Genomic DNA, 13,847 nt, shown 5'->3' on the forward strand with positions numbered 1-13,847 from the left:
CTGCCCATAGGAGGCAGAGGAGTCATATTGGACTGTATTTCCAGTTAAATTAACTGTAAAATTGTAGCCCAAATCGATTTGTTGTTGATTTAAAGATTTCAACAGATGCGTAACATGATGCATGTAAAGTGGAATCCCAATTTTTCGAACCTCCAAGGGAAACAAAAATTGGTTCAAAAATTGGAGATTCTAAGAAATCAGGGTAAAATTACAGCGTTTGACTGAGGAGGGGAAACAACTTTTGGTTCGACTTATTGGGAGGGTCAAGAATTGGGATTCCTCACAGTTTGATTACGTACAGTTACTTGAATCAACAACATATTTATCCTCTGCTTCCTGTGCCCTGTCAGACTTCTTTTGGTGAAAGGGAGGTGGAAACGAAAATCTCGCAATGCAACAGTTGTATAGTAAACAAACAAATTTAATCTCTTACTCTCTAGCTAGTCACAATGGAAACATGTGCATGACTGTGGTGGTCATGCACCCTTTTTCTTTTGTTGTATATAATGGAACTATTTACAGGGAGCTCAGCCAACAAACTTCAAATACATTTCTCAGTGACCTATTAATTGGAGTTCTGAGTGAATACTCAAGATGGGCCATTTAGACGTGTACATTGCTTAGACGTGCACATTGCACATGACGAGTTCCTGCTGGCGATCTTCAAGTTTATTAGCTTGTTTGTTGAGACAGAGCGTTCAGCATTGCTGTGCAGTCGCTGTGGAATACTCTGCCGAAAAACATTATTATAATTATCGTAAACCTATCTGTCAATTTTTGGCACATGACGAGTTCCTGCTGGTGATCTTCAAGTTTATAAGCTTGTTTGTTGAGACAGAGTGTTCAGCATTGCCGCGCAGTCGCTGTGGAATACTCTGCCGAAAAACATTATTATCATTATCGTAAACCTATCTGTCAATTTTTGGATAAGTACGGCATTTAGTATTTAGTAATAAGTAGTTAGTGCAGGCGAATTGACTCAGATCGTGTAGGCGAAATGACTTTGGATGTGTAGGTAAAACTACTTTGATGGCGAATCGCATTGTAGGCGAAATGACTTGTAGGTGAAACGACTGGCTACCTTAGGCAGGCTTCAAAACTGTAGGAAGTTTCAAGTCAAACTTCCACACTATAAAGCAAGTAGCAAAAGAACATACCCAATTCAACACTGAGTACACAAATCATACATAACTTAATTTCAGACCAAAACAGCAAAGAAACCGTACCGTTTAGAGCAACACACGGCTTCAAATTTCTGGGTCCTCCTCTAGATTTTTCTCTCTTTGGAGTTGGCAGGTCTCTTGGAATGTAGTACAAGCTTGTAAATACATATGTAGCCACTGAGTACATCTGTAACTTACCTGGCTGAACTGTTACAACTTCCTAAGGGATAAAAATTTTTTAAACAAAGTTTAAAAAATGCAGCAGCTAAGTCATCACCCTTTGTAATGCCAAATTCTCTAAAATAATGAAAGCTGAAAAAAAAAAATGCTTCTTGAAACTATGAATGACTCAAAAAATATTTTGTAAGATCTTGATAATGTTCTCCACTCTGAAAATAAAGTCTCCCAAAAATGAGGCTCCAAACTCTGAGATGCAAAATTCCTTGCAATAACGAGTTTTCACAAATAAGTCCAGGGGCTTGTATATTTTAGATTTAGGATATAGCCTCTCCCAAGTTTAAGCCCTGTATAGTAAAGTGTGTCCTGGTTTACAACCTTCGAGTCTTATGCAATCAGGAATTAATGCTTACTAAATACTTGTTATGTTTCAGGAGAGAAGAAAAAAAAGTCAAAAGGACCTAAGTTGGATTTTTCAAAGGGCCATTCATCACCTACTACATCCCCTTCGTAAGTAACATTTAGGAGGAGAATTTTTTGCACTAAGCTATTAACTACTTAAATTGGGTATCTTTTTTTCCTCCAGGCCTTCCCAGGCAATTTTAATAACGTATTCTTACTAAGAGTGATAGAATAAGCCTGTAGTCTACAGTCTCCTATTAGTCTAACAGGTTTATAATTACTTGATTTGGGACTGAAAAGATGACTTAATTTAATCTTGAGGGTAGTCTCTTGAAAAAAAGTTAACATTTTGAAGGAGAGTGTTTACTTATTATTAGCAATTATTTCCCAAAGGTGAATTGAACATTCATTTGACTACTATTTCCAAACATGAATTGATACTAAAAAATGTTCAAGGACTTGTGAAGTTTTAAGAGCACTTAAGAAGTGCCAAAAGGTTTCAGCTGTATTTCATGAATCCCCACATGCTTACATAGCTCATCAGTGTTCTTGTATTGACTAGCTGTTTCCTAAATATTTAGCTTTTTGTATTCACTCTTCTGAAAATGCCACATGGAGTTCATCATCATGATGTGCTCAGTGTTTTTCTCCTCAGAGTCTCATATGTGCAGCCCTATATTGGAAACTTGTATTCATGAACACATCATCTTAAGGGCAGGAATATAGCAAAGATAAGATTTTTAAGAAGTAGAGATTCCTTCTCAGTTGGAAGATACTAGTCAAGGAGAGGGCTTTAATGTATATTTCCACAGTGATCATTTTCTGAAGACAAGGTGACATGTAAATGTCATTTTATATATTTATTATTATTACTCTCGTTACTGCTATTATTGTTTTAGGACCACCCCCCCTAGAAACCTGACTGATAGAGAGACACTCACTGTTGATGGCAAGGTTTGTAAAATACTCAAAATTATTATATATTTTTCCTTTTTTATTATAATTTTAATGTGGCTAAATGTAATTTAGGCTAAGTTAAATGCGAAACGATGCTGGCCAGCAGTCGCTCTCTGGGCATTGGTGCAGGGTGGCCGGGGGTTTTGCATAGGGGCCTTTGCATGTTTATAGCTCGGCTTCAGATGTCAAGTCATTTTGCACCTTTTGTTTTGCTACCGGATAGTTCTCACTGAGTTTACTCCCAGCCCGCCCCTCCCCCTTGGCATGGTAAGTATAAGGTAAGTATCTTTGTTTCCACTGTTCTTTCAGATCAGTGTGACGGTGCCTGGTGGTTGCCGCTCACAGGGTTGTCATGGATATCCTACACGTTGGGCTCGGATTGATTCGTGGCCCCACCTTCCCTTTCAGGCACTATTCCCCAAGCTTATCTATTGTTGATGAGTTAAATTAAATTTTAGGTTTTGCCAGCTACTGTCTGTTAGCATGATCACTGATAGATATCAATGTTACTTCAGAACAATAATAATCATTAGTCTGCTATGTTTACTACAGGAATTCGAGTGCAATGCAGAGGATTTAAAAGAGTTAAAGGAGCTTGGGCATGGGGCATATGGTTATGTATACAAGATGATACATCAACCCACAGGCCACATTATGGCAGTCAAGGTAAATCTCAAACAGATAGGTAGCTGTCAATTCAGTCATCAGAAAGTCAGGATTTAATGTAATTGTTTCCTTTGTTCTTAATACTACAGAGAATACGAGCCAGTGTGAACTCAACAGAGCAGAAAAGGCTTTTAATGGATTTGGATGTCTCCATGCGAGTGACTGACTGCCCATACACAGTGCATTTTTATGGTGCATTGTTTAGAGAGGTCAGCCAATTTCCTATTACTTTATAACATTTATTATTAGAAATGTCTAACCACTCAGTACTGGACACTGCAATGCAGTTCATACGCATAGTGTCAACAAATAGGCTTCCCAGTTCATGTGCGTCATGCAGCATGCACGAAAAGTCACTCAAGATTGAGATACAAAAGAAGTGAAAATAACAAATGCTTCACTTGGTTTTCCTCATTTTTAGTGCAGAGTGCACTATTGGGATGGTTTAGGGGGCTGTGCTCCGCACTAACGCCATAAGGTGTAAACTTAATGTTTGTTTAATTAATTAATTTTAATTAATCAATTAGCCTTGTGGAAAGCAGGGCTGGGTGGTTTAGGTACCCGAGTGCATTACACAAAACATGTTTTACTTATGTTCTTTATTAGAAAAACATGACATATATATGTTATTGCAAATCTCATGCTATCCTCGTGGTGCTGTTATCTAATGAACAAAAGCAATTTGCTTGAAATGCATGCGCAGATTAGTTAGTGTCGGTGTCGACTATATGTTAGGTGAAAGATACATTACATACAGGATCACATACAAATTAATGTAGAGTGCTTTTCCTTGTGGTAGAACACAACATGTAAGACGCATGCATCGCATACAACCAAGAAACATACATGCTGCTAAGATTATGCCTTATCACGTTTTTTGTCCACTTTGCATATTCTGCAAAGGGGAAAAGGCTTAGTTGACTACCAAGGGAGAGAACAGGGATAAGGGCCTGTGTGACTACTGTATCCAAGCCATAAATTGCACTCTGCACCATCTCAAGTTGTCTCACTAGTTTTTTTGAGACTGCTGCTGTAATAAGTAGGGCCAGAAGTCAATAAGGTAACTTGTATATAGCTAGAATAACCTGTAAGCCATGCATGTTTGCAATGCAGACCTATTTTCGTACGAAAAGTCCATATTACCTAAACATTACCTCATGTCAGTCATCATTCCCTGGGAATTTCACGGGTTTGTTCATAGAGCATTCTGATTAGTGATCATGGAGCAGCATGGAGAATAGAAAGTTATTAAACTGCATGTACAAGCATGCTTAGCCATGTAGTAGAATTAAATCATGTAGCAGAGTTGGAATCTCTGCATCTTTAACTAGCAGCTAGTTTCATCTCAATCAACAATATAATGTGACAATTACATTAATTTTTTCTGATCAACTAGGGAGATGTCTGGATCTGTATGGAGCTAATGAAAGCGTCATTAGACAAATTGTACAGAAAAGTGTATGCCACATCTGGCAGAAGGGTGCCTGAGGAGGTCCTAAGAGAAATTGCCATTGCTGTAAGTTATAATGACTCTTTTGTAGTAGTTCCCTTATTTCTGCCAAACTGTTTGGATAATTTATCATAGTGAATTTTGATCAGCAATAGCCAGGACAGCCTGGTATATTCTCATATGTATTTGAAATATGGGTTAACTTTTAAAAACACTGTGTTTCCAGCCACCCCATGGAAGATCAATCCAAAATTCCAGGGGGTTTCAAAATCAAAACTTTTTTAAACAAAAGCATTCAGTGAAACAAGAATTTCTGGCAAGTTAGGGAGGGGCGTTTTCACACCAAAAGACACACCATGAAGGATACATCAAATAGTTCCTGGAACTGAACTATATTTATGTTATTTACAAGTGATTGAGCAAGTGATCAACTGAATACCATCGCTAATGTGTTCCTTGTTCAAACTTATGCTAGGTCTGCATTTTACTGGAATTTTCTCCATGTGAAATCTTGTAACTTTTCCCCAGAAACTGACACTATATTCAGTAAAACATAGGTGACTAGCTAATTTATGCAATATCATTTTTTTCAACTCACAGATGGTTCATGCCTTAAATTATCTGCATAGCAAACTGAAAGTAATCCATAGAGGTGAGATGGTCAGACTTCATGCTTGTAATTTATTACACCACTAAACGTAATCACTGTTAATGCTATATTTGCAGTGCTGATCACTGACAGAGACACCTGTCTAAAATAAAATCAGTTAGTCATTTTATTAAAAGGGATCTCTTTATACATAAAAACCAATGCTAAAATCCGACGTTTCAGAGTAGTCATGACTCAATTATCAAGAAAAATATATCAGATCATGCAAATTACAGCATTTAAAGCGATTTTGGCGTGAAGAATTAACACAAAAGGGTGCAAAGATTATGAAAATACTTTCACACGAATGGAGTCTGTTTGCTTGCTGAGATTTGGCTTTAAAGTGCTTATAACAAGGATTTTGTACAGAAACAGTCAAATGTGTTTCTGTATTTCTTAATCACGTCGAAGTGCTTTAGCGGGTCCTGAGGCATTGTCCCGTGCACGTTCTTGTAGAGTTTGGCAATGGCGGAGGATTGTTGTTTATGTCCTTTTACATGATTATGTAAATGTCGATGTGTGTAACCTACATAACCCGCATCATGCAGGTCACATTGGAAACTATAAACAACACACTGCTGATTTACAGTTGGTGGCTTTTTTTCTTTCACATTTAGTTCTCGTTCAATTTTTTGGCTCACAGACACAGGCTGGATGGTGGTGTGTACTTTTAGGCTCAGCTGTAATTTCCATGATCTGATATATTTTTTCTTGATAGTGGAGTCATGACTACTCTGAAGCAACTCTGAAACTGCTCTGAAACATCAGATTTTATCATTCGTTTTTACCTTTTTATGTTCAAAGTCAATTTACAGTCTTATTTATTTTGTATCTGACTACTGTGTTTTGAATTTACAGATGTAAAGCCTTCCAATATATTAGTGGATGATAAAGGAAATTTTAAGCTGTGTGACTTTGGAATAAGTGGTCAACTGGTAGATTCACTGGCAAAAACAGTTGATGCAGGCTGCAAACCCTACATGGCTGTAAGTTCTCAAACATGGGAAATCAAAAAAGTTTCATACTGTATGCAGTAATAAGTTATCAAGGTGCAATTCATTCATTACGAACTGCCTGTGTGTGTCTGTGGTAGAAGGTATTAAGAACAGTGTTTTTGCAGTTACATGTTAACTCCCAGACCCCATTCTAAGCTTTGAGAGCTCATTGTTTTATCTTCAAAAATAAGTGAAATGTTAAATGATAGTTTTTCCTTTTTAGCCTGAGAGAATCAACCCTGCTAGAGATATGAAAGGTTACGATATTCGTTCAGATATCTGGAGCTTAGGAATTACCATGGTAATTATTATCATCATTATTAATATAATTATTTTTATTATTATGGTAAGACTTAAATGAATGGTAGTGCTCCTTTTTTGTCATCATTGTCTTAAGGCCGTCAAATGAGATCCAACACCCTTGTTGCTGCAAACTTAAAGTGGTACTATGATCAAATTTTTCCCCCTTAATATTTTAGGTGTATCACATAGAATTCCATGAAAGAATGAAAATGTTGTTTACCATTTGCAAATATCTATATTAGTTCCAGAGATATTTAAGTTTGAAAAATGTGTAAAATATGCAAATGACATGATTGATGACGTCATACACTCGACCCAATTTTATATCAAGTACATAAATTGAGCTATCTTGGTCAATTTGCAGTGCAGACTATTGAAACTTTGTAGGCTAATAGTTCTACAGGAAACACACTTACGGCTATAACAAATTCTGTTCCCATGGCAACCCACTCTTTTCCAGTCCCCACCCATGGCCCACTTGATTTCAACATGTTAGTGATTTTCAGCTCACAAAACATTAAACCAGGCCACAAACTTGAGCTAACATATTTATATGCTTGCTGGATCAAACATATGAGGCACCATTTGCAAATATCAAAATGGAATGCCAAAGGTGGCCAGAAATGCCTTCAATATTGGGGAGGTTTGGAACCCAGTATGTTGCCATGGTAACCAAACTGGTAAGCTCATATTGTGGAGCACATTTAGTAGAATCTTACTGCAAGCAATCAAACATTTCTGATACAACTTGGCTGAGATATCTTTTTTCATCATATTTGATCAAAATTTGGTTGAGTGTATGATGTCATCATTGGGCTAATTTGCATATTTTAAAAACTTGAATATCTCTGTAACAAAAAGAGATATTTGAATATAGTAAACAGCATTTTTCTTCTCACACAGGCTACTTGTTTATGTTTTAAAATGGCTGGGATAGGAAAGATGCGATTTTCGTCATAGTACCACTTTAATCATTTACCAGTAATTAATAATTAAAAATAACAATATATAATTTGGAACCATTATAATTTTTTTCCACATGCCTTCAGGTACTTTGTTCAGTGTAAATGTTGGTAAAAATCAGTTGTTATTTTCCTTTTTGACTTCATCAATCAAAAACACCAATTTGTTCGGATTACTTTCCCAAATTAGATCTATGTAGTCTTGTGATAGTGCAAATGACATCCATTAGCCAAGGATAGCACTAGGATGGACACTTGTGTCTGCAAGGTTTGTTTCTCTTCCCATTGGGATACCTCCATATGTCAGCTAAATTACATGCAGGCATGCAGTCTGCAAAGAAAGTTGTGTTCAGTAGCCCAGGGCTAGTGGATTTTGTAGTTGGGCTCGCGTATTTTGTCTTTCCCTTGCCCAACAGGCTAGTGAAGTTTCATGGGAATATATTTGAGGAACCTAAACATACAGAAGTACTGTTAGTAAGAGATTAAATTTTTTGTGGGGGGATGGGGGTGGCTAGTGAGAATGAATTTGGACTGGTACATTATAGTTGCACAAAAAATTGGTTTCTTTTGCACCTTGGGTATGTTAACCTGTTTTACTAGCAGTTTGGTCTGGAGTAGGGCATGGAAATCATAGGTTATGTATCATGTACCTGGAAACAGATCGTTTGTCTGTAGAATTCATTCTAGATTGGGAATTGACACTTGGAATTAAAGGAACCTGAGGTGAATGAAAATACATTTTGTATTCATTTAATGACAACTCAGGAGCAACTGGGCACCATTATGTTGATACAAATTTCTGATAACAAGCAAGCTTAGGATAGGAGAGGGAGATTTGGTGTCTGGTCTGATCTATTACAGATCAGTTGCAAAATGCAGCTGAACATGGTCTGGCATAGTTTGAGAGTTTCACAGCCCCACTGGGGAAACCCCTGACCAAACTTTTTCTGGGTGACCTCCTATTTTTTACGGAATGTTATAGCATGCTGTCAAACAGTAAAAGATATTATAATTAACCATTGCTCTAACTTGTTCTCTTTTTTACAGATAGAACTTGCAACAGGTAAATTCCCTTACACACAATGGAAAACTCCATTTGAGCAACTCAAACAAGTTGTCCATGAACCCTCACCAACTCTCCCTGATGGAGGGCCATACTCAGATGAATTCAGAGATTTTATTGTTCAGTGGTCAGTATTGAAAGCTTGTTAATGGTGTTCTACGGGGAATCGTGCCCGCTTTGTGCCCTGTTATCAAGCTAGTTTTTGACATCTACAGATTGTGTACACTGAGATTTCAAAACTCTAACAAAATTTAATGCTGGAAACGTGCGATCCTTTTTGTCAGACAGCGCAAAGTACATAGATGTTGTAAGCATGTAGACAGGCAGACACATGGCCAAAGTGAACAGTTTCTTCTGGTCTTAAGGATATCCACTTATAGGAAGTTTTACTGTTTTATTTGAGTTCAGACTGTGAACATACCTTGTATTTTTCTCTGTAGCAGTTTACTGTTCAGTACAACTTCCCTCATTAAGCCTTTTGTTAGGCACATCCTGAGAATGAAGGAGCAACAGTTAGAAAATATGGGACTGAAAGGGTTGGTTGAGGATATTGATAATAACGCGGTTTTTTAATTACCTTCAACCTGCAGCTTAAAGAAAGATTATCATGAGAGACCAAACTATGTCTTGCTCTTGGTGAGTGTACAATGCATACCAGATATAAAAAAATTTATAATAATTACATGTATAAAATAAAGTATTAGCAATAATATTCTTTTAATTTATAATAATACTGTTAGTAGTAAAAAAGTAAATGTTGAAGTTGAATACCAGGATTTTACAAATTGAGTTACAGCTTAAGGATTGTCTATATTACAGTAAGAAGTTTTTAATGCCAGTTTTAAACACAGACGGAATACATCTCACCTTAGGGTTAGGGTTAGGGTTAGGGACAGTTTCAACAGAGCAGACTTTATACACCATCGACTAACAAACAATTTTCATTTGACTTGCAAGATGTTTTTTTTGCTTAGGTTACAAGTGTAAACATCAGTCACCAGTGACAGTTTTCTTTTGAACTGACTTTGCCCAGAAGATCACACTAAATGAATTCGCTCATACCTGTGTATTGAGTTTCCAGGAGGGTGGGATGGGGATACCATTGCAATTGGGGACTGGAAAGGTCAATGCCCTGTACCAAATAAAGAAGTGGGTTTTTTTTTTCAATTTCAGACTATTTTCCAGTATATTAATTGGTTTACCCTAATTTTTGTTTCTTTAACTAGGAACATGATTTCATCAAGGGAAGTGGTACAGAGGACAGTTTTGACACTAAAAGTTGGATAACACCTATCTTACAAGAACTGGAACAACCTGGCAGTTAATAGTGACACAACGAATTAGAATCAATAATTTATATTCTTATTATTTTCCATGTTCTGTCAGACAATCACTATTTGTCTGGACTTAGTCCTTTTTTATCTGCAACCAAGGTATAAATGCAAAGGGCAGGTCCTAAATCATGCATGATTTAGAAATGAAGCAAATTTGTATTCACTTTGCTCAGATGGTGTATTTCCTTGAGATTGTGATTTTGTATCAAAAGCAGACACTTCTTCTGTTGTGCTGTTTCACGCTTTTTTTTTTGAGGAGAAATGTGCCCGTTGGGAATACTTTAGCCAGAAGAACATTTTTTCCCTAATTTAAACTTAAACCAAATGCGATTATCTAAACAAAGGATTGTGGCAGTGCTTTAGTATGAAATGAACACTCCCTGGCAACTTATATGGGAGTCTCTTGGGAGCTGAAGCATCCAAGGGTTTTTGGTGTAAGAGCTTTGCAAGTTAGGATACTGTAAAGAGAGTTTTCTGTGTTTAAAATGCCCCATTCACTTCAAAGATGAAATATTATTGAAAACGTACACATGGTTCAGTACGCTTTACTTTTGCTCGCTGATCAAGTTCATTGACTTGTCCGCTGAGTGAACGCAAATGGTAGCTTTGCTGAATTAACATGGCTCAAAACATAGCTTAAGGACACAAGCTTTGGAACAGGGACACCTCGTTCTTACGGTCAGCTGTGTATTTTCCCTTGATTAAATTTCCTAGAAGGCTGCATCCAGTCGTGTACTATTTTGTGAAAGGAAACAGTCTCCAGCCAGGCTAGTGGAAGTAATGGAGTATGCGATGTGGGACTTGGAAGAACAGTATAACCTGCTGACATCATGGAAGCAGTGACTGTGAAAACGCAAAAGCGTTTAAGACTTTTCGTGTTAACAAAAAGTAATATCTACTGCTGCAGGATTTTAGTTTTTATCGAGTGAAATATGAAATTAATAGATTTTTGAGGCTTGTGGTTTCAGGACTTTTCTGTATCACTGTGTTGTATCTCTGACTTATCAGCCCATAATACGTGGCTGATATGAGACACCTTGATTTGTAATAAAACATTCATTACGAAGGAATACGGTACCATGCTAAGCAGTAGGGAGTTTAAGTAACCACGACGGCGACGCCGAGGACAACGTCGATTAAAAAATGATTTTATATTTTACCTACGAATCTCGCGGTACTCTAAAGTTATTTACTTTGTTTATCACTGTCAAAACTTTCACGAAACTGAATCTGGGACATAGCGATAAACTTAAAATAAAAATTTAGAAAATTAGCCGTCGTGGTTCACGTGCTCCAGACAACGCAGAATTTGGTCGCTTCACGTTGTTGTTTTACCGAGGGCGGTAAAGAAATGTACCAAGAATTATAACGCACGTGCACAGCTATTGTTTTCCCCGCTAAATCTTTTGTTTAGCGACGTTCCCGATGCCGTTGCCGTCGTGGTTTGCTTAAACTCCCTACTAGTAATAGTCTGAAGGTACAGACTGAATCAAGCTTAATTGCAGTAAGGCTAGAAGTGTGGCTCATCAGAGTCGTTTGTTAAGAAACCAACATTCTCACTTTCGCGTCGTTGTCCCGCTGACATGAAACCTGTGACTACTTCTGGCCAGATTGCTGTCGGGACACCCACCCTTTCCCCCTTCCCCCCCCCCCCTCCCCTTTCGCTAGGGATTCTTAAGGAGGCTCCGCCCTAACCTTAGCATCAAGCCTCCCCGAGGAGAGGGGAGAGAAGACTGGCTTTCACTCACATGCAAAAGCTGATTGGATGAAACAAAATACCATAACGTCATACCTCTGGAGCCATATACCTGGCCCAGGTTGTTCAAACGGTGTATAACACTGTCCAGCGGTTAAATCACTACCCAGTGGATAGTGCAGTCCATTGGATAGTGATATATCCGGTGGATAATGTTATACACCGTTATGCTATCTAGTCACCCCGACAGATTCTGTACTGTTGGAACATCAGTGATCATGACCTGACTTCACATGATTCGCAAGCAAAATTACCAAGACCTGCGCCTAAACTTATCGCTTATTGGAGTATAAAACACTCTGACGAACAACCCTTTCTTGCTGACGTAACTAATGTTGCATGGGGCTCATCCTTTGTGTATGATGATGTGGATGATGTCTGGGATCTCTGGTATAAGCCATATACACTGAAAGAAACTTATTCGCGGAAACAAACTCCCATGGTTTACTCCCAAAATTGCCCAAGCCATTACTATAAGAAACAAGCTTCATAAAAAGTTTCGTAAAATCAAATCTGAAGATAACTGGGAAACGTACAGAAAACGGCGTAATATTGTCACGTCTATGAAACGAATTGCTCAACTGATGGAAAATGAACACTTCCTGACAAACGATCAATCTTGTATCTTCCCATACACCTGAACTCCCCGAGACGGCTTTCACGGCTCATCTAACTGTCTAAGTAATCAAGCAAAAATTTGGGCGTCCAAGAGCTGTAAATCAGGATCCTCACTGGAATTAAATCCCATTAAGATACCGTGGTCCTGACTGTATCTCTCCCCGTCTTTTGAAGATCTCGGAACCTGCTATTGTGTGCTTACTTACAAAATTAATTAATCAATGTATCTCTTGTAATATTTGGCCCACTGAATGGAAAGTAAAATTTTAAGACTTTCTTTTACTTGATGGGGAAAAAACTCGGTCCGTGACTTACAGTAGGGACCTCAAACTCAGTTAGTAAGAGGTAGATATTTGATTATTCATCGATCTTATTTTATAATATTCTTTATGCACATTTACATTTAAAAGAGCTCTCTTGTTCAAAAATATGAAACAAACAGCGGTGATAAACATTTTAAAAACATGCATTTTATGAACTTGACGTTCCGTGACCTTTCGTATGCTAGTCGACGTACAGTTTTCAAAAGTATAACCGTTGAAATTTTTAGATAGCCTGCGTAGCAAGCGTTTCTGTGGGGTTCGGGAGCAAAGAATTACAGCGCGAAAAATGGAGCGAGTAAAAGAAGGGGGAGAGGGAAGGGAAGGAAGGAAGGAAACTTCCTTCCTTCCCCTCTCCCACCCCCCTCTTTCTTTTTTTGGTTCTCGCCCCAATTTCCGCGCAGACAAAACACCGAAAATCCCGTTCCTCGGTCTTTCTTTGCTTCCAAACCCCACGGAAACGCTTGCTACGCAGGCTAATTTTTAGAAAGCTATTTATACTGTATCAATGGGGGTCTGGAACCTGGACAGAAAACATCTGCAGTAGAAATTTAAGACGTTTCAAACGGAAACTGTCTGTAATGGAAAATCTGTCTAACAAAGTAAAAGCTTTTCACTGCTGACATTGGCATTCAGTGCTGGCTGCAACTCTTGAATAAACAAGGTCTCTTTAACCTTACAATGGTAGTCAGTCTTGCCGGACGCCAAAATGTCAAAATGGTCCCATCTGATGTTGTGACCAGTTGTTTTAACGTGATCAGCAATAGCAGAAGAGTGATCCTGTTTCAAAAGGGCCTTGAAATGTTCTGTTTTCCGGTCGTGAAGTCTTTGCTTCGTTTTCCTGATGTAAAAATCATTGCAGTCCCGGCAACTAGCTTTATAAAGGACTTTGGATAATTGTGATCGATTGAGACGGTCCTTGTATGGGAAGAAGGATTTGATGCGCCGGATGTTTTGAAAAATAACTTTGACATTACGTAACAAAAGAGCAGAAACGATTTACACAAGATTTTGGACGCTTAGTAATATGAT

The 13,847-nt window shown here is 38.0% G+C and overlaps 1 protein-coding gene across 1 annotated transcript; it reads left to right on the forward strand.

Moving 5' to 3' along the window:
- Positions 1-1,755: 1,755 nt before the first annotated feature.
- On the forward strand, positions 1,756-11,178 carry LOC145489406 (dual specificity mitogen-activated protein kinase kinase 6-like; the record flags this gene model as incomplete). Its single annotated transcript, XM_081468376.1, has 11 exons — positions 1,756-1,850; positions 2,642-2,696; positions 3,252-3,365; positions 3,455-3,574; positions 4,762-4,881; positions 5,416-5,467; positions 6,323-6,450; positions 6,683-6,760; positions 8,772-8,914; positions 9,378-9,423; positions 10,014-11,178. Coding segments are annotated over 11 exons (1,050 nt in total), but the record flags the coding sequence as incomplete, so codon positions are not given.
- Between the last annotated feature and the right edge of the window lie 2,669 nt (positions 11,179-13,847).

The sequence above is a fragment of the Orbicella franksi genome, chromosome 6 (genome assembly GCF_964199315.1).
Source record: "Orbicella franksi chromosome 6, jaOrbFran1.1, whole genome shotgun sequence".
Lineage (NCBI taxonomy): Eukaryota > Metazoa > Cnidaria > Anthozoa > Scleractinia > Merulinidae > Orbicella > Orbicella franksi.